General features: G+C 45.0%; 1 protein-coding gene across 2 annotated transcripts in view; it reads right to left on the bottom strand.

The window, feature by feature from the left end:
• The window catches only part of GGNBP2 (gametogenetin binding protein 2), a 116,187-nt gene that overhangs the window by 11,657 nt on the left and 81,411 nt on the right, over nucleotides 1–23,119 (bottom strand). For both annotated transcript variants that reach the window (XM_077295449.1, XM_077295450.1), the window contains exons 9-11: nucleotides 18,839–18,989; nucleotides 16,610–16,735; nucleotides 16,383–16,522 (exon numbers count right to left, since the gene is read on the bottom strand). In XM_077295449.1, the coding sequence (XP_077151564.1) occupies nucleotides 16,383–16,522; nucleotides 16,610–16,735; nucleotides 18,839–18,989 (417 nt within the window). The remainder of the gene's footprint in view (nucleotides 1–16,382; nucleotides 16,523–16,609; nucleotides 16,736–18,838; nucleotides 18,990–23,119) is intronic.

Here is a 23,119-nt window from a genome sequence, read left to right on the forward strand (position 1 = left end):
AAGCGCTGACTCAAAGGCAGAAAATTTAAATCTGCAGGAGTCAACGGCAGAGAGCTTCTAGGCTCCCTCTAGTGGCAGCTATAGGCATGTTTTATTTCAAAGGGAAGGTGCCACGATTTTTATTTCTGTATTAATTATATAAATCTATTTTTAATTCAAAGTTAAATGAACTACTTTAATAATTTATTTATAAATCTTTACTTCAGCCACTGGAGTCTGCCATTTGCATTTGGGGGTGTGTGTGTAATTGTCTGAGCATGACACTTACACAGCTCAAATACGACAGCCCCTTGGCATGTCACAGTCTGATGGCATCTCTTGTATTGAGGCTGCTTCTACTTCTTCTGTTACCTGGGCATGCCCCCCTGAGAGGAGATCTCAGCCATTTCTGTGTAAACCTGCAGTGTATGCTGTAGGCTCCACTTTCCCAGTCATCGCACACACTGCTCAGTGCATGCGATGACAGGAGTGTGCGGGAAGAGGAGGTATGGGGTGAGGCGGTTATCTGTGGTGGGAAGAGGTGATCACAGCCTGTACTGTTAATCTGATGACAGGCTGCGATCACTGCCGACCTGTTCAGGGCACAGTAGGGAGATAATCACACTGCTGTGCACTGAACACACTGAATACGACACCGCGCTGTGCGGAAGCAAAGGGAAGACGAGAAGATGCGTTTACCGTTTTCTATACACTGAATGGATGGGGGCCATAATACTGCATGGGCTCTATATCAGGATGGAGGGACATATACCAGGATGAAGCACATATTCCGGGATGCACTATGTAAGGCCATTATACTGTGGGGCACTATATGAGGCACATTATACTGTGGGCCACTATATGAGGCACATTATACTGTAGGTCACTATATAGGGCCATTATGCCTAGGGCTCGGGGACTCTGATGAGCGGAGAAGTTACTGACATCACCGCTCATCACAGCTGCCAGGTCTTGTGGAGCGCAGTTGGACCTGGAGAGGGTGCTGCTACAGCCTGTGGAGCTTCATTCTCTGAATGTGGCTCCATAGCTTTGGACGTCGGATTAGGGGATCATTGTGGGAATGCAATGGACTACGTTTTGTTTTTTTTCTTTAAGAAAAAAATGTGTGTGGTTTTTTTTCCATTACTGGGTTAGTAATGGAGGTGTCTGATAAGGCGTCGCTCTATTACTAAAACCAGGGCTTGATGCCAGATGTGATTTTTGACAATTCACAGTTGTCATCAACCTCAACTACCATTACCACCATTGCCATCACACCAGGACAATCAGAAGAGCCGAGCAAAGTGCCAGAATTAGCAGATCTAATGGGGCAGCTGCGGACTGGTAATTTTAGACTGGGAAGATAAGCCCCCTGCTGTCTATTTTACCTTGGCTGGTTACCAAGCAGAGGAGATTCCACATGAAAGGCCCTAAAGGGTGCAAGTTTATTATATGTTGGGGGCTTGTAAAATGAAACATCTACAAGACGTTTATCTATTCTATTACACCACTGCTAGCATAGTGCAGCGTCACGCATCTCTACGGGAGCAGAGGCACAATGCATGTCCCTGCTTCATCCACTTGTATGGAAGCAGTGGCGTAATGTGTAACTCTGCTACATCCACTTCTATGGGAGCAGTGGTGTAATGTGTAGCCCCGCTGTCTACTTTTATGGGAATAGTAATAGTGGACACAGCGGGGTCACAGATTAAACCACTGCTCCCACTGAAGTGGATGGAGCGGGGGCACATCTTTCATAAATTAGATACTGGGTATCTAATACCATCCTGCATGATTCACTCCACTGAGCTCAATATCTAATCCCATCATGTGATAAATTACACTTAGCCCTGTATCCAATCCCAGCGTGTTACTCAAAGCGTATCTAATTGCACACGTGATACACTTCACGTACCTAACCCCAGCTTATGATACAGTGTGCAGCACCAACTAACAGAATCTGTGCTGCCGGACGTTCTCTGCGACACTGCCCATCTGTCAGTATCACAGGCAGTCACCAACAAAATGGATAAACTTCATCCTTCCTTATCTTTATGAAAACACCCAGAAGGGGAGGAGAGGAGCGACATAAGACACATGAGAGCAGATTAGGCCCACATTTACTGCAGTGGAAATGTGAACTAGTTTACCTAGTGTACTAGGTTTTGAAGGCAAATTTTAGCTACTCCCCCTAGTGTTTAAAAGTGTAAATTGCAAACCTTTTAAAGTAATTTCTCATATTTTACTTCATTAAAAATAAATATTTTTAAAGGGAATCTGTCACCTCATTTTGGCCCTACAAACTGCGGCCACCGCCATTAGGGGCTTTTCTACAGCATTCTGCAATGCTGTAGATAAGCCCACGATGTAACCTGAAAGATAAGAAAAACAAGTTAAGGCACCGTCACACTCAGCAACTTTGCAAAGAGAGCGACATCAATCCGTGACGTTGCACCGTCCTGGATAGCGATCTCGTTGTGTTTGACACGCAGCAGCGATCTGGATCCCGCTGTGCCATCGCTGGTCGGAGCTAGAAGTCCAGAACTTTATTTCGTCGCCAGGTCAGCGTGTTTCATCATGTTTGCCATCAAAAGCAACGGCGCCAGCAGCGAGCATAGGGGGCGTCGCGTCTCCTTCTAGCCAGTCGGTACACTCCGGCTGTTTGACATGGAGCTAACAACCAGCGAGAACGAGAAGTGAGTCGCCGTTAAGTCACTGGATCGCTCCTGCATCGTTCTGGAGTTGCTGTGTTTGACGTCTCTACAACGACCTAAACAGCGACGCTGAGTGTGACGGTACCTTTAGATTATACTCACCCAGGGGCGGTCCGGGTCCGATGGGCATTGCAGGTCCAGGTCCGGCAACTCCCACCTTCATGCGATGACGCACTCTTCCTTGCTTCTGTCACGGCTCCTGCGCAGAAGTAATTCTCTGCCCAGTTGAGGGCAGAACAAAGTACTGTAGTACGCAGGCGCCAGGAAAGGTCAGAGAGGCCCAGCCCCTGCGCACTGCAGTACTTTACGATGCCCTCAACAGGACAAATCAGGACGCCTGCGCAGGAGTCGCGACAGGAAGCAAAGAGGACGTAATCGCATGAAGATGGGAGGCGCCGGACCCGGACCACGACGCCCATCCGACCCGAACTGGAACCGCCCCGGGTGAGTATAATCTAACTGGTTTATCTTATCTTTCAGGTTACATCAGGGGCCACAGTTTATACGGCCAAAATGAGATGACCGATTCCCTTTAAAAAAAAAAACCCAACATTACTACTTTATATTTTTTCAATTGTTGACTATTTTTATGGCACTTTCCCTTTAACTAAATGGTCTATACAGCGAATTTGAAGGTCTCTAAGGAAAAAAAAAAACACCCTTGAGTTCAGACTGCAAAGATTTACTATACATTACCATTTCAATAATTGCATACAAACTGATGAAACAACGGCATTTTAACCCCCTCACTCCAGAGTCTGTTATCACCTTTACGACCAGGGGAATTTTTTACAATTCTGACCACTGTCACTTTATAACTCTGGAAAACTTCATTGGATCCCTCTGATTCGGAGCTTGCTTTTGATATGACTTGCGTTTATTTGTGGAAAAAAAACCCGGAAATTTGGCGAAGGTTTTGCAATTTCCAAACTTTTCATTTTTATGCCCTTAATCCAAAGAAAAGTGTCACACAAAATAGTTAATAAACATTTCCCACATGTCTACACTGCATCAGCACAATTTTTAGACATTTTTTTTTTTGTAAGGAAGTTATAAAATAGTTAAAAAGTTGACCAGCAATTTCTAACTTTTGCAACAAAAGTTACAAAACCATTTTTTTTTTCAGGGACCACATTATATTTGAAGTGACTTTGAGGGGTCTATATGACAGAAAATACCCAAAAGTGACACCATTCTAAAAACTGCACCCCTCAAGGTGCTCAAAACCACATTCAAGAAGTTTATTAACCCTTCACAGGAATTAATGGAATGTGGAAGGAAAAATGAACATTTAACTGGTCACAAAAATTTTACTTTAGACCCACATTTTTTTCACAAGGGTAACAGGAATAAATGGACCCCAAAATTTGTTGTGCAATTTATGAGCATGCCGATACACCATATGTGGGGGGGAACCACTGGACGCATGGCAGAGTCACAAAACTGTGGTGGACAGCGATGTTTACCTGCCCAGGCCTATCAGGATGCAGAGGACCAATGAAGTTAAGATGGCGGCAACACAGGTGCAAAAAATAGAATTACACTTACTGGTAATTGGGTTTCTAAGACCCTCCACGACAGCACACAGGAGGTTGCCTCCCCATCCTAATTAGGGACAGGAACAAGAAGTTTAAATAGCCCTCCCCTTCCCCTAATCCAGTGTTTTCCAAGGACCACAGAGTGAATGCTTGATTTATTTACACAAAAGAAGCAAATGAACATATTTTATTAGGGGGGGGGGGGGGGGGTAATTTCCCTTGCTGTCGTGGAGGGTCTTAGAAACCTAATTATCGGTAAGTGTAATTCTATTTTCTCTAATCCCCTCCACGACAGCACACAGGAGATATACAAAAAAAATGGTTAGGGAGGGACAACAGCTTGAAAGACTTTCCTGGCAAAGGCTAGATCTCTTACTGACATTAGATCTAATCTATAGTGCCTAGTGACAGTATGGACAGAGGACCAGGTAGCAGCTTTGCAAATCTGCTCGATGGACGCATTTGGCCTTCTCTGCCCAGGAGACGGAGACAGCTTGAGTTGAGTGGGCTTTCAAGGATTCAGGTGGAGGTAGATCCTGATTTTTGTGTGTCCATGATCGCTTTCTTGATCCAGTTTGCTAAAGAACTTTTGGAAGCTTTTTTCCCTTTGTTTGGTCCCCCATACTGAACAAAAAGATTTTGATCTTTCCTCCAAGGCTTTGTTTCATTCAAAGAGAAAAGGACTGTCTGCTGAACGTCCAGAGAGTGGAATCCTGCTTCTCTCTCATCTTTTGGATTGTCACAGAAGGAGGGCAGAATTATTTCCTGGGACTTGTGGAAGTCTTATGATACTTTTGGTACAAAGGACGGGTCTAGACGAAATATTATCCTGTCGTCCAGGATTCTTAGATAAGGCTCTCTCTGATGGATAGAGCTTGTATCTTGCCCACGTTTCTTGCCGTTGTAATGGCTACGAGAAGTGCTGTTTTCCAGGATAGTCTGTCAATCTGGATCTGGTCTATCAGCTCAAATGGTGGGATATTTAGACCTTTTAGCTCTATGTTCAAATCCCAAGATGGGACCATGTTGAAATTCCTTGGACGGATTCTGGAAGCGGCTGACATGAACCTCCTTATCCATCTATGGTCTGCCAGATTTTGGTCTAAGTAGGAACTCAGAGCAGACACCTGGACTTTCAGAGTACTTTGTTTTAGTCTCTTAGATAAGCCGTCCTGTAGGAAATCTAAGATTTTTGCTACATCCGGGTGGAAAGGATCAATGGGAGTGGATCCATACCATGCCGAGAAGGTTTTCCATATTTTGAAATATATGGCATTGGTGATCGGCTTCCTGCTTTTTTGTAAAGTGGATATAACCGCATCTGAGAGGCCTCTGGCTTTCAGGATTGTGGTTTTGTGGTGGCAGAAGCCAGGCTGCCAAGCTTAGGCTGTGGGGAACCGCGTGAAAGATGGGACCTTGATGTAGAAGGTCCTGATCCAGAGGCAGGATCAGAGGTTCCTCTGAGCTCATTAATTTTAGGGCTCCAAACCAGCTCCTTTTTGGCCAGATCGTCCCGATCAGGATATTTTTGACCATGTCTGTCCTGACCTTATGCAGAGTCCTTGGTAGTAAAGGAATTTGAGGAAATGCGTATGCCAGTCTGAAGTTTCACGGGTGAGCGAAGGCGTCCACCCTTGAATGGGTTTCGTTTGGGCCTATGGAAAAGTACTGCTTTGTTTTGCCATTTCCTCGGTTCGCAAACAGATCCACTTCTGGGAGACCCCATTGTCGCGGGGTCCTATTCAGATACCACACAATCAACAGAGCTAGAGTATAGTAAACAATTCCAAGACCTTTATTTAGGCAAAAATACAAAAGGTCCATATACAATCCACCACACAAAGGATAAAATAGTCCAGAACACGAATGCAGTTCAGTAACAGGATAAAAGTCCAACAATCCAGCAGAGGATAGCATAGTCCATATTCTCTTCTTTCTCTCTCATCTGCTTTGTCCACATCATCATTCCACACAGGACTGATCTCTTCAGCCCCTGTCCTCCCCCGCCACCTCCTATGTCCAAGGGTAGTCAGACAGGCTGGGGCGGTTTTCAGGCCTCCCTGATATTTTAAAAGTCCCCCTCCTCATTCACAGGTCAGGAGGAGGAAGGTCGCAGGGGCTCATTGTTTCAACAAGCTAGTTCAATAGGTCATTAGCATATTAGCAAACAGAATTATTCACTGACCATGTGAGAAGACAACAATACAGTGCTGTGGGGGCTGATATCAGATGGCAACCACAGCCATTCATCAATTAGCAAATAACTCACCCTACAAGAGAACACCATGATAATGAGTAAAATAGAAATATACAATAAAATGATACCCACATAACATATCGCACCATCACGCGCATCTTTTGGTTATGGCCTGGAAAATTCCCATATTGGAGGCTCCATTCCCCTGAATCTATATCTGTTCTGCTCAAGAAGTCTGCTTTGACGTTGTCGGATCCTTTCAGGTGGAGAGCCGATGCTCTGCCCAACAAAATATCCTTGCCGAGATCTGTTGCAGACTTTCGTATTTTGTGCTGCCCTGGTGACTTATATGGGCTACAGTGGTCATGTTGTCGGAATAAACGTGGACATGGTTTTTTTGGATCAAATGTTCTGCTGCCCTCAGGGCCTCTTCTACAGTTTTCAATTCTCTGATATTGGAAGACTGGTTGGTCATCTTTTTGGGCCAGACTCCCTGAAAGAGTCCCTGAAAGACTCCCTGAGACGTCACTGCACCCCAACTGCGTCTGCTGGCATCTGCTGTAATCAACGTCATAGGATATTGTATCCAGGGTATCCCTTTTGTCAGGTTTCCTTGGCTGAGCCACCAGTTGAGCGATAAACTTTACATGCTGAGGTAGAGAGATTTTTGTACTGAGCCTCTGGGTCTTTGTTCCAGCAGAAAAGGATAAACTTTTGAAGTATTCTTGAGTGTGGCTGGGCCCAGGGGACTGTCTGGATGCACAAAGTCATTGACCCCAACAATGACATGGCGAACCTTATGGTCACCCTCTTTTGTATTTTTAGTGTCCAATTTTTTGATCTTATGCATAACTACTTAGTGACCCGGAGAAAGGATTTTTGTTTCTGGGAGTCTAGGAGGATTTCTAAAGACTTTTTTGGTTGAAGGATTCAGATCTGATTTTTCCTGATTTACAATCCAGCCTAAGGACGCCAAGGTATGCAGGACTTATTGGAGATGCTCTTTTAGAGTGGTGATGGACGGAGCCATGACGAGAAGGTCGTCCAGTTAGGGGACGATACAGATGTCCTGCTTTCTGAAGGCGGCTACTACTTCTGCCATAATTTTGTAAATGATCGGGGCGCCGATGATATCCTGAACGGAAGAACCCTGAACTGGAAGTGATGTACTTCTAGAGGAACTGCAAATCTCAGATACTGATGGTAGGATGGATAGATGGGTACGTGGTAATAAGACTCTTGGAGGTCTATGGTGGCCATGGCAAAGTCTTTCCCGATCAATGGTATTGTAGTCTTTATGGATTCCATTTTGAAATGCCGGTACATGACTTGTTGGTTCAACTTTTTTAGGTTGATGATGACCCGATATTTCCCGCCTGTTTTTTTTTTTTTTTAACTAGAAACAGATGGGAGTAGTGGCCCTGGCCTCGCTCCGCTCCTGGAACCCGTGATATTACTCCTGAGGACAACATCTGTTGGGAGTTCTGTATATAGGATTTTCTGAAGCTTTGCCGATGGAAGATGTGTTACTTCTAGTTTTGGTGGGGAAAAAAAGGAAAATTCTATTTTTATTCCCCTTCTGACCAAGTCCAGGATTTTCTGGTCTGAGGTTATTTCTTGCCGGTTTGGGAAGTGATTTGAAATCTTGCCCCCTACCTGCTTGGTGTCATTTTCTGTCTGAACGAGAGCTCTGAAAATTTTCTCTCCCTCTACATCCTTTAGGGTAACTCCATTGCCCCGTTTTACCTTTCCCCCTGAATTGAGGGGTCTGGGGTGAGCGAAAAGGCTTCTTTTTGGATACTTTTGGTTCGGGAAGATTTTTCTTCTTGTCTTTTTCCAAGTAACTCGTCCAGTGCAGGGCCAAACACGTACTCGCCCTTGAAGGGATAGAGCATAGCTTACATTTTGACAAAATATCTCCGCTCCACATCTTCAGCCACAAGGCTCTTCAGGTAGTGTTGGACAGTACCGATGTTCTAGCCGCAATGCTAACCAATTCAGCAGAGGTGTCTGCCAGAAAGCCTGCCACCTTCTGAAGGAGAGGTATAGATGTCAGAAGATCCTCTCTTGGAGTACCACTTCTTATATGGTCCTCCAGTTGTTGCAGACAGAGGAATAGGGTTCTCGTGACGCAGGCAGATGCAACGTTCGTTTTTAAGGAGGCTGCTGATGTCTCCCAGGACTTCCTCAGTAATCTATCCATCTTGCGGTCAAGAGGGTCTTTGAGTTAAGAGGAGTCTTCAAAAGGTAGGGTTGTTTTTTTGGCTACCCTAGCTACTTGGATATCCACTTTAGGGACTTCAGTCCAACACTTCGAGGTATCTTCATCCAGGGGAAACCGATCTCTCATCTCATTAGGGATATTCAGCTTCCCTTCTGGAAATTCCCATTCTTCCAGGATTAGATTCTGGACATTATCATGGATAGGGAAGACCATTTTTCTTCTTGGATTTCAGACCGCCAAATAAATCGTCCTGGACTGTACGGGATGGTTTCTCCTCAACCCCCATCGTGTTTCTGACTGCCGAGAGTAGCTCCTCCATGTCCTCTGAGGAAAAGAACAGTTTCTTATCATCCTCTGTATGGCTGGGAGTCAGTTAACCTCCCTCCAATCCCCCGAGATTGATGACCCGGGTTCTGAGTCTGAGATGTCTTCAGGGGCATATTTTCTCTTTTTTGAGACTGTAGGACCCCCTGTGAATGACTGGGAGAAGGAAGCCAGGGATGACTATCTCCTGTCACACCATCCCTCTTACTTCATCCATCAGAGATGGTTGTTTCTCCCGGACAATTTTCTCTGTGCATAGCTGGCACAAGGCTTTTTTGTAATTGGAGGGGAGTTTTTTTTACTGCAGATGGCACACTTGCGGCTTGCAGATTTTCCCTAGCCTTTGGTACTGACCAGATCCTTGTCTCCCTAAAAGAGATTAGAAGGAGGGGGGTTCCCTTAAGAATGGGTCCTGAACCAAAGATGGGTACCCCTTTACCAGGTATATTCATTCGGCCAGGGTTTGTGCTGGGCAGATGCAGCTCTCAGTGAAGACGCATCCATCATTCAGACCTTAGTCCTACCTTATGGAGTCTTCCATCAGGGTCCTTATATAGGAACCGAGATCCAGCATCTTTCCTCTCATCCAAGCAGATGAGGTCTCTCCACCTCAGTAATATGAACTTCCTGGCGCAATTCCCTTTTTTTTTTTTTTTAATTTCCCGCCCAAATGGCGGTGCGTTCCACCGTTGAACGCAAAGCGGAAGTGATGTTGCGCCTTCTGTCTTGGCGGTGAACGTCACTTCCTCCGCATAACTCGGGATGCTTGGAGCGCTTGCCGGCGTATAGGTGTTAGGGGGTGAGCGAACCAAGAAGCTGGGGGGCTACGGGAGGCCCCCAGCCCCGACTAACCATCCAGCATTGCCGAAGGCGCTGGAGGATGGTGCGGTCCAGCCACAGCAGGAGCAGCATCAGGGAGTAAGGTTGGGGACGATCGACCCAGGCTGCCCGGCTAATTGTAAATCCCCGGAATGTTCGCCGGCACATCCACGGAGAACACAAGAAAAACCTCTTCATCCCATTAGGGACAGGAAAACACTAGGGATGAGGGGAAGGGGAGGGCTATTTAAACCTCTTGTTCCTGTCCCTAATTAGGATGGGGAGGCAACAACCTGTGCGCTGTCGTGGAGGGGATTAGAGAAATACTGTCCCATCTGTATTTTTGCACCTGTGTTGCCGCCATCTTAACTACAGGGTCCACTGCATCCTGATAGTGCATTTGCTTGGATGCCTGGGCAGGTAAACATTGCTGCCTTTATTTCTGCTGTTTTTTGAATTTTTGGAGGATTTTCAAGTCCTCTTTTTGTGTGTTTTGCTGTTTAGTGACAGGACTCGCAAGCGTGAGGTCCCTTGACGCAGGTTGCGAGCTTGCATATCTTGGCCAAAATATCGACCAATACCTCACATATGTTTATATGTATTTTCTGCACTTTATTTTTCGGGGTGCAGTTGGACCCATTTGGTTTAGTAAACTGTGGTGTCTGTTCACATGGGATGCACTTGGACAGCACTGAGCAGCTCCCCTGATCTAAAAGTATGGGCGTCACTAATAGGCTGTAAGCCAGATGCTGTGGATCACCTGTACGTGAACAGCACTGCAGACAAGCCTATATTGTGCATTATTATACCAAGCAACCACCCCCTCTATGGACTGGCAGGCTGAAAGTGGTTGACTCATCTGTATTTTTGCCGCCATCTTAACTACATGGGTCCACTACATCCTGATAGTGCATTTGTTTGGAGGCCTGGGCAGGTACACGTCACTGCCTTTTTTCTGCATTTTTTTTTTTTTACTTTTGGAGGCTTTTTAAGTCCTCTTATTGTGATTTTGCCATTTTGTGGCGGACAGCACTTTTATGCACGTCTAAAGAGATAGACTCCACCGGATCACAGGTCCTTTAGCTTCCACAGTGCCTCCATCTGCCTCGTTATAGGGAATCTTCCGCCTTTGGTCCAGTAGAATCACGTATTTCTAAGATTTACACGGAAACCCCGGTGTAAACGCACGGTAGTAAACCGAACTTTGCTACAAACTTTAGGAGGCAGAATTTAAAAAAAAAAACACAACATCAGGTGACATTTGTTTTATATATTTTTTATGCCGTTCCTTGTGCAGTATTAAGTGATGAGGCAACTTTATTCTTCAGGTCGGTGTGATTACAGAAATACCAGATTGATATCGGGTTTTTATGTTTGGCTGATGTCACACGATAAAAGGTGCTTTTTTGTTGCAAAAACTAGTTTTTGTGTTACAATATTTTGAGAGCTCTAGTTTTTCCATATTTCGTCCAACAAAATCACGTGAGGGCTTCTTTTTTTCCAGGACGCATTAACATTTTTATTTGTACAATTTTCGACCACATGACATTTTTTAATTGCTTTCTATTCTGATTTTTGGCAGGCAGAAGGAACAAAAACTAGCAATTAAGATTTTTTTTTTCTTTTTTTTATAAATGACATTCCGTGTGTGGCAAAATTGAGAAGGGTATGTGCCAACGATCCGTAACTGGCAGCACTTTGGATGCAGCGCCTGTTCGCTGCATTCAAAGCGCTGCAGTCTATTGAACGCAGGTGAACCCGCATGTGTTCACCGTGCAGATTCACTGCGCCCAATACATTTCTCTGGGTGACATTTATCTTGCGGGGCTAGCGTCTCCGAAAGAAAAATTGAGATGCTGTGATCTGGAAAGACGCAACACGTATCTGTCTCCGCGGGTGAATCGCGGGCGTCTCTGGACGTATAGTGGGCATGAGAGTTCTTGAAATCCCATCCACTATCCTGTAAAAGCTGGACGCTGCGGGTTGGACGCTGAACAAGTACACAGCATCCACTGATTGTGCGCACATACCCTTAAGTTTATTTTTTTATGGTGTTCACTAAAGGGGTTAACTAGAGGGAGTTTTAGAGGTCGGGTCGTTACGGACGTGGTGAGACCAAGTGTGCACTTTTTTCTTCATAAAAATATTTAATTTATGGGTACAGTACAATATAGGGATTGGGGGACACAGGACTGTGGTTGTTATGCTGCTGCTGCCACTAGGAGAACACTAAGTGAACATAGAAAAAATTAACTCCTCCTCTGCAGTATACACCCTCTAGCTGGCTAAGACTTCACCAGTTCGGTAACAAAGCAGGAGGAGTATTAAACAAGACGAAAAAAACCATGTCAAAACCAAAGAACTAAAAACAAGCCAATAGGCTAACAGGGTGTGTGCTGTGTCCCCCAATGATTGGCTCGGAGAAAAGGAATTTACGGTGAGTACACAAAAATCCCTATTTCTCCTACGCCTCATTGGGGGACACAGGACCATGTGACATCCTAAAGCAGTCCCCGGGTGGGGAACAACACAACTGCTATTACCACATGTACCATTGGCTTACAGTTGAGGTACTGCCGATTGCAGAATGCGTCTGCCAAGGGCAGTATCTGCAGAAGATTGAGAATGAATGTGGTAGTGTTTTGTAAAAGTATGCAAGCTGGACCAAGTCGCAGCTTTTCAGACCTGTTGTACTGACGCCTGGTGCCGAATGGCCCAAGAGGCGCCCACTGACCGAGCAGAATGCGCCTTAATCCCTGCAGGGGCAGGAGTGCCTTTGACACGGTAGGATTCCTGAATAGCCGAGCAAATCCACTTGGCTAGTGTTGCCTTTGAAGCAGCTAGACCCTCTGGAAGCACGAACAGGACACCTGACTTGCGGAAGGGAGCCGTCCGTGAGATGTACCGACGAAGAGCCCTAACCACATCAAGAGTGTGCAGAGCCTTCTCGATACGATGGACTGGTGCCGGCAGAATGAAGGCAAATCAATCTCCTTATTGAGGTTGAAAGAGGAAACAACCTTGGGTAGGAAGTCCTCAAGACTGCCTTATCCGGATGAAAAATCAGGAACGGGGGTCGGCAGGAGAGCTGCCAACTCAGAGACTCGTCTGATTGACGTAATTGCCACTAGAAAAACCACTTTCCAGGAAAGAAAAGTTAGAGAGATGTCCTGCAGTGGTTCGAAGGGAGCCTCCTTAAGAACTCCGACAACCAAATTAAGGTCCCATGAATACAAAGGCATTTTATAGGGAGGCGCCACATGGGAAACTCCCTGAATGAATGTCTTCACCGGTAATCTGGTGGCAATTTTGCGTTGGAATAGAACAGACAATGCAGACACTTGTCCTTTGAGCGAACTAAGTGCGAGACCCGACTCCAACCATGATTGGAGGAATTCCAGTATGGAAGGAATGGAGAACACCAGAGGAGAGCGTCCATGGGCTTTGCACAATGAGACGAAAATTTGCCAGGTGCGATGGTAAATGTGCATGGATACGGGCTTCCTAGCACTTAATCATGGTGGAGGACACCTCAGGAGAAAATGCAGCTTGGGCTAAAATCCAGGATTCAACGGCCACGCCGTCAAAGACAGGGCCCCGGAGTTCTGGTGGTAAATCGGGCCCTGCGAGAGAAGATCCATGCGATCTGGTAGCCGCCAGGGGGTGTCGGCGACTAGTTGAACTAGTTCCGTGTACCATGCCCGGCGCGGCCAGTCCGGCGCGACTAGGATCACAGGTACCCCCTCTGCCCTGATTTTCTTGATGACCCTTGGGAGCAAGGGGAGAGGGGGAAAAAAAAAATGTACGGGAGCTGGAAATTATGCCACGGCAGAACCAAGGCATCTGCTCCGACAGCGAGAGGATCGAGTGATCAGGCAATGAATTGGGGAACCTTGTTTAGCCTTGAGAGCCACATCCGGAGTCCCCCAGCGACGACTAATCTGCTGGAAGACTTCCAGATGAAGCGACCACTCTCCCAAGGCGAGGCCCTGGCGACTGAGAAAATCCGCCACCCAATTCCCTACACCCGGGATGTGGATCGCCGATATGAGGGAATGATTGTTCTCGGCCCAGCAGAGGATGTGACTCACTTCGAGCATGGCCGTCCTGCTGCGGGTTCCCCCTTGACGGTTGATGTACACCACCGCTGTGGCGTTGTCGGACTGAATCCTGATGGGGTGACCTGCGAGGAGATGGTGACACCTGAGTAACGCTAGTCTGATCGCTCGATTTCCAGGATATTGATGGGGAGACGCAACTCTCGAGCGGACCAGCGACCCTGTGCCGTGTGGTGGTTGAAAACTGCTCCCCAGCCCAAAAGGCTGGCGTTGGTGGTCACCACCAACCAGCGTACTGGGAGAAAAGACTTCCCTTGGTTCAGAGAAGACTTCGGCGTCCACCACCTGAGGGTCTGTCTGACCCGCAGAGACAGACGGAACCAACGGTCGAGAGAAAACTGGTTTCTGTCCCATGCTAACAGAAGCGCATGTTGCAGAGGACGGAGATGGAACTGTGCATATGGAACCGCTTCCATTGCTGCTACCATTTTCCCGAGAATGCCCATACTGAAACGAATGGAGTGAGGAGCTGGGCGGGAAAGACTCCGTACTCCCTGTTGTAAGGCCAGGTCCTTTTCTGGAGGGAGAATGACCAACCCACGGGAAGTATCCAGGATCATTCCCAAGAAGGAAATTCACTGAGCCGGTATTGGAGAAGATTTCTCGAAGTTTATCTTCCAGCCCAGGCGAGAAAGTGTATCCACCGTGATACCTACGGACTCCTCGCAGGCTGGAAGGGACAGGCCTTTGATCAGTAGGTCGTCCAGGTACGGAAGGCGAGGCCGAAGGGCAAGGCCACAAATTGGACGTGTTCCTCGCGAAATGCGAAGCGTAGGAACTGTTGATGAGAAGGAAAAATTGGGATGTGAAGGTAAGCATCCTTGATGTCTACGGATGCTAGGAACTCTCCTTTTTCCATGGACGCGATGACAGAACGGAGAGATTCCATTCTGAATTGTCGAATCTTGACAAATTTGTTTAACAGTTTGAGATCCAGTATCTGTCGCAGGGATCCGTCCTTCTTTGAGACTACAAATAGGTTTGAGTAAAACCCTTTGAACCTTTGGTCCTGAGGAACCGGAATAATGACCCCGTCTCTTCGTAGCGACTGTACGGCCTGAAGAAAAGCTGTTGTCCTTGTTTTGGGAGGAAAAGACTGGAAAAAACGTGTCATCGGAGGAGGCGAAAACTCTATTTTGTATCCGGAGGACACCAGATCTCTGACCCACTCGTCGTGAACGACGGAGAGCCAGGCCTGACGGAACGAAAGTAAGCGACCGCCTACTTTGTCGGTGTCCGCCTGATGTTGCAACGAGTCATTGTGAAACAGATCTAAGGGATCTAGTTCCCTTAGGTCCAGATGACCTCGGTCTGGGTTTCCAGGTACAGTTAGGTCTCAATGAGACCTGGGAACCTCTGTCTTCGCGGAAGTGTGAAAGAAGCCTAAGGCGTAGGAGAAATAATATATACACAAAAATATCACAAAATTATAATTTTTTAAGTGTGTGTGTGTGTGTGTGTGTGTGTGTGTGTGTGTGTGTGTGTACACACTAAATTTGTGATTTTTTTTTTGTAATGGTTTTAGAATTTATTTTTTTTTACCTTTTTAACTTTGTCCCACTATGGGACTTCAATTGGAGGAGCTTTGCTATCCTTTACAAACCGTCAGCGATGCACTGACAAGCCAACTTGCTACACCATGATCTGAGCACCATGAAGACTTCCGGCCTTTGCCTGCCTTCTAAATGCTGGAATCGCAGTATTTAGGAGGTTAAAGTGCAGGGAGCGGTGCGGGTGTCTGCTCCTATCAGCGGGAAAGCCAAATCGGAGAGCAGAGGGAGCTAAATGCTGCAATCAATATCAATCACAGCATTTAGCGGGTTAGTGATGGGAGCAGTGCAAGTGCTGCTTCTAGCACTGAGTGCCAGGTGTCAGCTGTCAGAATCAGCTAACACCCAGGAGGCTGTACGCGGGACATCTCCATGACGTTTATATACTGCATCGGTTGGGAAGTACTTCCCAACCACGATATATTAAAGTACTTAAATTAAATTTATACACACATTTTACAATTAAAAAAAAAAAAAAAGAATTTTATGAAGTTGTAAAAGATTACGGCTGGGTTTACATTACGTTAGTGGCGTCCGTTAGACGGACTACGTTACACAGCGGCATAACGCGGTGTAACGTAGTCTGTTTAACGAAGCCATTGACTCCAGTGTCGCATCACTAGCGCACGCCCACAAGACGCGGGCTGCAGCGTTTCCGGGTCTGTCACTGCTAGCGCAGATAGAGCTAGCAGATGCTTTATCTGACCTAGCGTGTGCCATACCGGCACTTGCGTTTACAGTAGCCCGTTACCGTATGTGTTGAACGGGCTGCTGTAAACGCAATGTGAACCCAGCCTAATAGACATCATTGCCATGGCTTGTATACAGATGAGAACACGACATATTATAGGACAAACATTAAATCTACATGTGTCTCTAGGAATAAAAACCTAATATTTGATAAGTGCTTTACACTCACATTCCCACACTTAAATGGCTTGCATTTCTTCTTCTTTCTATTTGTATCTTTCAGACTGTCTTCAGCTGAATTGGCCCAGCATTCCACACAACTGTCACCATCTTCTTCCTCCTTGTCACAGATGACGCACTGATCCTCCCCTTCACAAGAAGAGAACTTGTTTAAGTTTACAAACACAAAAAGCGAACATGCTGCAAAAATATATAATAACAATTTAAAATGAATACCTGCTTCATCATGGTTGCAAATGCCCTCAGTACAGGCCACATCAGATCCTTCTCGGGAGCCAGACTCACTACCCTCCATACTAGATGAATAGCCACAATCGCTGCCATTGGAACGAGCAGTTAAGCCTTGGTATTAAATAATGAATTAATGGGAAACACCAGTAAACACCTTGCATCATATAAATGAATCAGATATTACAAAATTAGAGTAAAAGCCTAAAATATGTTCTCAACCTTAATGTGTACATTTAGTTATGATTTGTATTAATACCCAGTCGCAATATTCTTGGCCATTCTGATTCTCAGCAGCAATCGAAAATCACCATATGTTACCATAGTGTCTGCAAATAGTTTGTTTTTGGGGTTTGCATTTTCAAAGAGTATGGCTCGTTCCCAAACCAAGGCGTGGCAAGCTTTTCTGCACAGCATTTAAAAGAGAGGAGAATACAAAAAAGAAAAAAAAAGTGCCTGGAAGTGAAGGGGTTAATGGAGGACGATGAAATAGACCATGTTAGGTTAGGCTATGGGTTGAACTAGATGGACTTACAGTCTTCCTTCAACCTTAATAACTATGTAACTATGTAAATAGTATACTTGTTATAAAAAGGGTCATTGCAACTTACCTGCCTGTTGTGCAGTGCGCCGTTCTGTCCCAGCACAGAGCAGTCAGTCAGACAACTCCTGCCAGGGATTCAGAAGCCTCTGCTGATGTCACATTATGTTCCGCTCTGTAGACTTCAGTGGTCATTCTGATTGACATCCGTATACCCGCCGCCTAACTGGGGGAGCTGGCTGTTAGTAAGAATGACCTCGGAAGTACCGCCCTATCGCAACACAGAGGGAACTGAATCCCAGGCAGGAGTGGTCTGTGACCGCTCTGTGCTGGGAAAGAACGGCGCCGGGTACAACCGGCAGGTAAGTTACAATTACCTGCCTGTTAGTACTTTGATACATTTACAATTACTCTTCGAAGTGAGGAAACAAACATCAGGACTAATAAAATATGTTGGTTTTGGAAACTACTGTAACCTTTCAGGGAAAGAAGACACCCTTCACCACATAAGGTCTTGTTATTAAGCATTAGCACAGAATTGTGAAAAAAGTTTTGGAGACCCAGCCTCTCTCAGGAAAAAAGGGGCATGTCCCAGAAATGTCTAGCTGTGCGCATTTATCCTGCCCCATGAAATGTCTCCATAAGAATTCAGATTTGCACCAATTCGTGCTGATTGAAGCAATTTACGCACTTGACACTAATATATTGTCAACTGCCACATATAAGAAATAGATATTGTATGGCTAGCAGTTTGCCATTATAGGGAATCTGTCAGCAGGATCTCACACCCCAGACTATTTATCAGCACATGTGGATCTTTTACAAACAAGTCCAGGAATACCTTTACATAGCAGTCTGTTCCTCCATTACAGAGAAATCAGCACTTGACTGGATCTGCTAACGAGGCTGAAAAACCATATATAGATCTGAAGCCTCTGCCACACTGGCTCTTTTCCTCCTGTTTGCTTGACTGCTCCCTTGCCTGAAGTGACACAGCAGAGAGGCCATCAGTCAAACAGGAGGCGTAGATTAACTCAACACAAATTTCTCAGTAATGGAGGAACAAACTGTCTATGTAAAGGTATTGTTGGACTTGTCATTGAAAGAGCTACATGCAAATAAAAAATTGTTAGGGGGAAGGAGGGGTGGTGGATGGATGCTGACCTTAGCCCCTTACAAACAAGGAAGTTTGGGATAATTCTCGAACATTTAAAATGTGAAAACTGTCCTGGCAGCAGAAGACAAACACACAAGTTTTCATTAGATTCCTTACAATAATCTTACAGTACAGCAGTGTGGTGCTATTACTACCATGTAAATTAGACATTCTAAAGATGAGCCACATTTATCACATTGGCACATGAGGAATGAGAAATTTGGTGCATATGGCACTTTTGTGAACACTACTCCATCTTTTATGTAGCTTACATTGCACCATAAATGTTACGCATGCCAAGATAAACCCCCTGTGGCGAGCAACAAAAACAGGCAAGCTAAGTGAAATGGCTTATTCTTTTGGAGCATTTGCTTCTTGAATATGTCAAACACACACTGACAAGTGTGCAATTTATGTCATGGTCTAGCCAAAAACACATTAGTAAATCTCCAGAAGTGGGGTGCCATCTACTGAAAACACTAGAATTGCCACCATAGCCTATATTACTACACATATGTACCCTTTTTCATATTTGGAGATGCCAACAGGCCACTGCGACTTGGACAGGTGCATGAGGAACATGGCAATGGTTTTGCAATAGCAAGTGAAAATTCTCCATCTTCTGAGCCATTGCAGGAATTACAACCCAGTTCCATATATCCGGAAGGGTCCTTAAGACAAAAGAAAACAATAGTATTCATTCATGAAAATATAATAAGAGTTCAGGAACGGACTACACAAAATAGCATTGACAACTGGATTTCCAGGAGGATTGTGCAGAGGATGTGATGGTTTACAAAGCGGGGGGAAATTCTGGGGAGCTGTTAGTGTATGCTGAGCCACGCTATTTACCCCTGATCCTGACCAGGCACACTTTCGGAGATGCGGTGTAAAGAGATACATTTTTTTCTCGTTTGCCTATTCAAGTGATTTTTACCACTTTTTCCATGATAAATTGGTGGAAAGTTAAGTGTCCATTTTCCATTATTTTTTTTTTATGACAAAAAGAATTACTAAAATGCATTTAAAAATGTTTCCCATTCTGCAACAAAATATTTTTATCTATTGGACACTTTTCTTAACAGGCACAGGATTTGCAACAGCGATTAGGATTGACAGTTGCAATTTTTTTATTTTTTTATTTATTTTACACATGTGACACCCAAAAAGTCATAAAAAAACCTTAACGTGTGAGAAACGGGAGTTTTAAAAATAAAATAGTTTTTATTGCCCCCTGGATGCATACCAAAGTTATCTAGGTCTCCTATGACCCCGCAGCTCCCAACCTATACACATGACCTCTGTGTATGGAGGAAAAAGTGCCATCAGCACTTCCTAATAATGTGTACACAGCATTTCTTTAGGGTTGTGTTTAAAGTGATGGAGAAGGCACAAATGGCAAACAGTATGTGCCTTTTCTATGGGGACTCCAGCTGTCAGAGATATCCTGCCACTCCCTGTTCTGCAGCTAAACATTTGTTTATAGCTGCGCCCCTATTCAGAGGTCTTAGAATGTCACTGCAGAACAGGAGACCATGCGGTCCTTTAACCCCTTTACCCCCAAGGGTGCTTTGCATGTTAATGACCAGGCCAATTTTTACAATTCTGACCACTGTCTCTTTATGAGGTAATAACTCCGGAATGCTTTAATGGATCGTGGTGATTCTGACACTGTTTTTTCGTGACATATTGTACTTTATGATAGTGGTAAAATGACTTTGCTATGACTTGCGTTTATTTGTGAAAAAAACTGAAATTTGGTGAAAATTTGGAAAAGTTCGCAGTTTTCCAACTTTGAATTCTCATGCCCTTACATCACAGAGATATGTTACACAAAAGACTTAATAAGTAACATTTCCCACATGTCTACTTTACATCAGCACAATTTTGGAACCCAAATTTTTTTTTGTTAGGAAGTTATAAGGGTTAAAAGTTGACCAGCAATTTCTCATTTTTACAACACTTTTTTTATTATTTTTTTATTTTTATTTTTGAGGGACCACCTCACATTTGAAGTCACTTTGACAGGTCTATATGATAGAAATTACCCAAAAGTGACACCATTCTAAGAACTGCACTCCTCAAGGTGCTCAAAACCACATTCAAGAAGTTTATTAACCCTTCAGGTGCTTCACAGGATTTTTTGGAATGTTTTAAAAAGAACATTGATTCTCCCCTGCTAGTGCCGATCGTCGGCAGATCAGGGGAGAATGATGTGAGCCGTGTTCAACACCCGGCGCCGGGGAACAGTGCTTACTGTAGTGCTTCTTCCCTGGTGCCCATCCTTGTGGTACTGATGTGGCATAGGCATGCCACATGTGTGCAGCAAGTATTACACACACGGACATTGACATCTCCGGTACAGGAAATATCAGTACGTGTGAAAGAGGCATTATAGCGGGTGTTTATGTTTGGCTGCTGTCACACACTAAAAGACGCTTTTTATTGCAAAAAACAGTTTTACAATTATTTTATAAATTTTTATTAATTTATTTATTAATTTTTTATTTTTTTTTACTTTGTTCCACTATGAGACAAACATTTTTTGCAGGCTGATGGCTTCTAGTTTGCAGATGAAGCAGCATCTGCAAGCCATAGAAGCTGTTAGCGCTGCATTGACAGGGAGACTTGGTGATCATGCACCGTGCATGATCACCAAGTTTCCTAGATCTGGTGACCCGAATATCATCATGACGACATCAGGTCACCATGGCAACGATTGGGGGCCCGCGTCACGCCACGAAGTCTCCGATCCAAAGGCAGAGAGGCTGTCAGCCCCCGTGCCAGCTTCCAGAATGCTGCGATCGTGTTCGATAGCAGTATTTTGGGGGTTAAAGTGACGGAAGTGGTCTGTGACAGCTCCTGGCACCTAGTGCCGGGCGTCAGCTGTCAGAATCAGCTGACACCTGGCGGCGATCGGCCGCTCACCCACTTTGATCACAGCCGATCGCTCAGACGTACTATTCCGTCCATGGTCAAATTGGCCCAGGTCACATGGACGGAATAGCACGGATGTCAGAAAGGGGTTTAAGTCTATGGGTGGTCCAGAAGCAGTTAAAATAGCCATATTTTGTATATAGCTAAAGGCTCTTTCAGACGTCTGATAATTGGTCCAACGCCGGATCGCAATGCACATCTTCTGACCCAAGTATGACAGCTTCATATATTTCTATAAAGCTGTTATGCTCAAGTCAGCGGCCAGTCCATGCATTTCGATCAACATCGGACTGATTATAACAGACATCTGAAAGAGCGCTAACACAGTGTGCCAGTAGTGTTCAGTCTGTTACAAGGGAAAGCGCTAACATCTATACAGCTGTCAACTTCATCAATCTACTTTGATAGCATGCACATTCATGTTGGTGGCTTAATACTTATAATTACAAAAGTTATTTTGTTCAGCTCTTCTAATGAGCCATAAGTGACGAATCATTGAGAGGCTCCAAATGAGTGAAGGCACAAGCACATTGAGCCTTTCTACTTCATGGAAGGTTTCTCAGTTTCCAAAGCTTGCCTTGCGACATATACATTATGGCTGTAAGAGTGAACAAGCCTAGTCAAACTCATCACTTGTCATGGTTATTAGAGAAGACTGTAGGACGTGAACTTACAGGGGTTGTCAGAGAAAGACAAAAATGGCGTCCCTGCTATAATTCAAACTGCAGCCCGTCCTAATCACGTGCCAGTATGGGCTGCAGGCTGAAGACATACAACTCCAGAGACGTCTGTCTCCACTGACAAGGCCTGTATCACACATACCTCAGTTGGTCGCTCTGGGCACAGCTGTCATATCTGAAGAAATATATATCTGCCTCACTGAGCACAAAGACAGTTATCTCCAGCTTCACCTTCCTCAATGTTTGTTTTCCAGGTGGTTGCAGTCAGTCTCTGTGCATGGCTATAAAGCTGTCCGATTAATGAACGAGAAGGATGAAGCTGAGATCTCCTCACTGACCATAACCTTGGTTAAAATACATGTTTACACACATCAAAACTGTGCTCCTGGCCACCGACTGAGGTATGGGTTACATAGCTCGTCAAATGAGAAACATCTGTGGTGCTGTAGGTCTTCAAACTGTCATGTGTCACTACAGGCTGCAGACCGAATTATATGAAGGATAACATTTAATCTCATTCTCGGAGGACCCCTTTAAAGGGCGCAACAAGCACCTATGCTTGGGTTGAACATCCATTTTGTGCTGACAGACTGCCTTTAAGGGTATTACCATATCTGACATGGTACTGTATATTCACAGGATATGCTATGTCTGATGGATGTGGATCCCACCTCTGACCTAGAGAACCACATCCCCTTTTTGTCCCAGGTTTAAAGCGCACCCGTCATCAGGATTTTGCTAAGTAAACTACAGGCATAGTCGGGTTGGCGCCATTACACTGACTATAATGATACCTTGGTTCAGGAAATCAAATTTTTGAGGGGGTCCAACAAAATTAAGTGATAGATGTTACTGCGCATGCGCTGCCATTTTGTTGGATCCCCCCAAAAATTGGCTCTAGCAAGATGGTGGTGGCGTATGCGCTGTAGCATCAATCGGTGAGTGATAAATGGTACTGCGCATGCGCCGCCGCCATTTTGCTTTAAGTAATTTTCTTTTCCTCCAAAGCTAACGCTATTATATTATGTAAAATAGGAGGCTGGTCACTGAAGGATCAGTGACCTGTCATAAGGCCATAAGGATGAATTTGTGAACAGAGAACCTCAAAGACAAGCCCACAAGCCACCAAGCAGCACGAGAATCTCATTAACTGAAAACTGCAAATACAGATTAAACAACAACCA

The sequence above is a fragment of the Ranitomeya variabilis genome, chromosome 3 (genome assembly GCF_051348905.1).
Source record: "Ranitomeya variabilis isolate aRanVar5 chromosome 3, aRanVar5.hap1, whole genome shotgun sequence".
Taxonomy (NCBI): Eukaryota; Metazoa; Chordata; class Amphibia; order Anura; family Dendrobatidae; genus Ranitomeya; species Ranitomeya variabilis.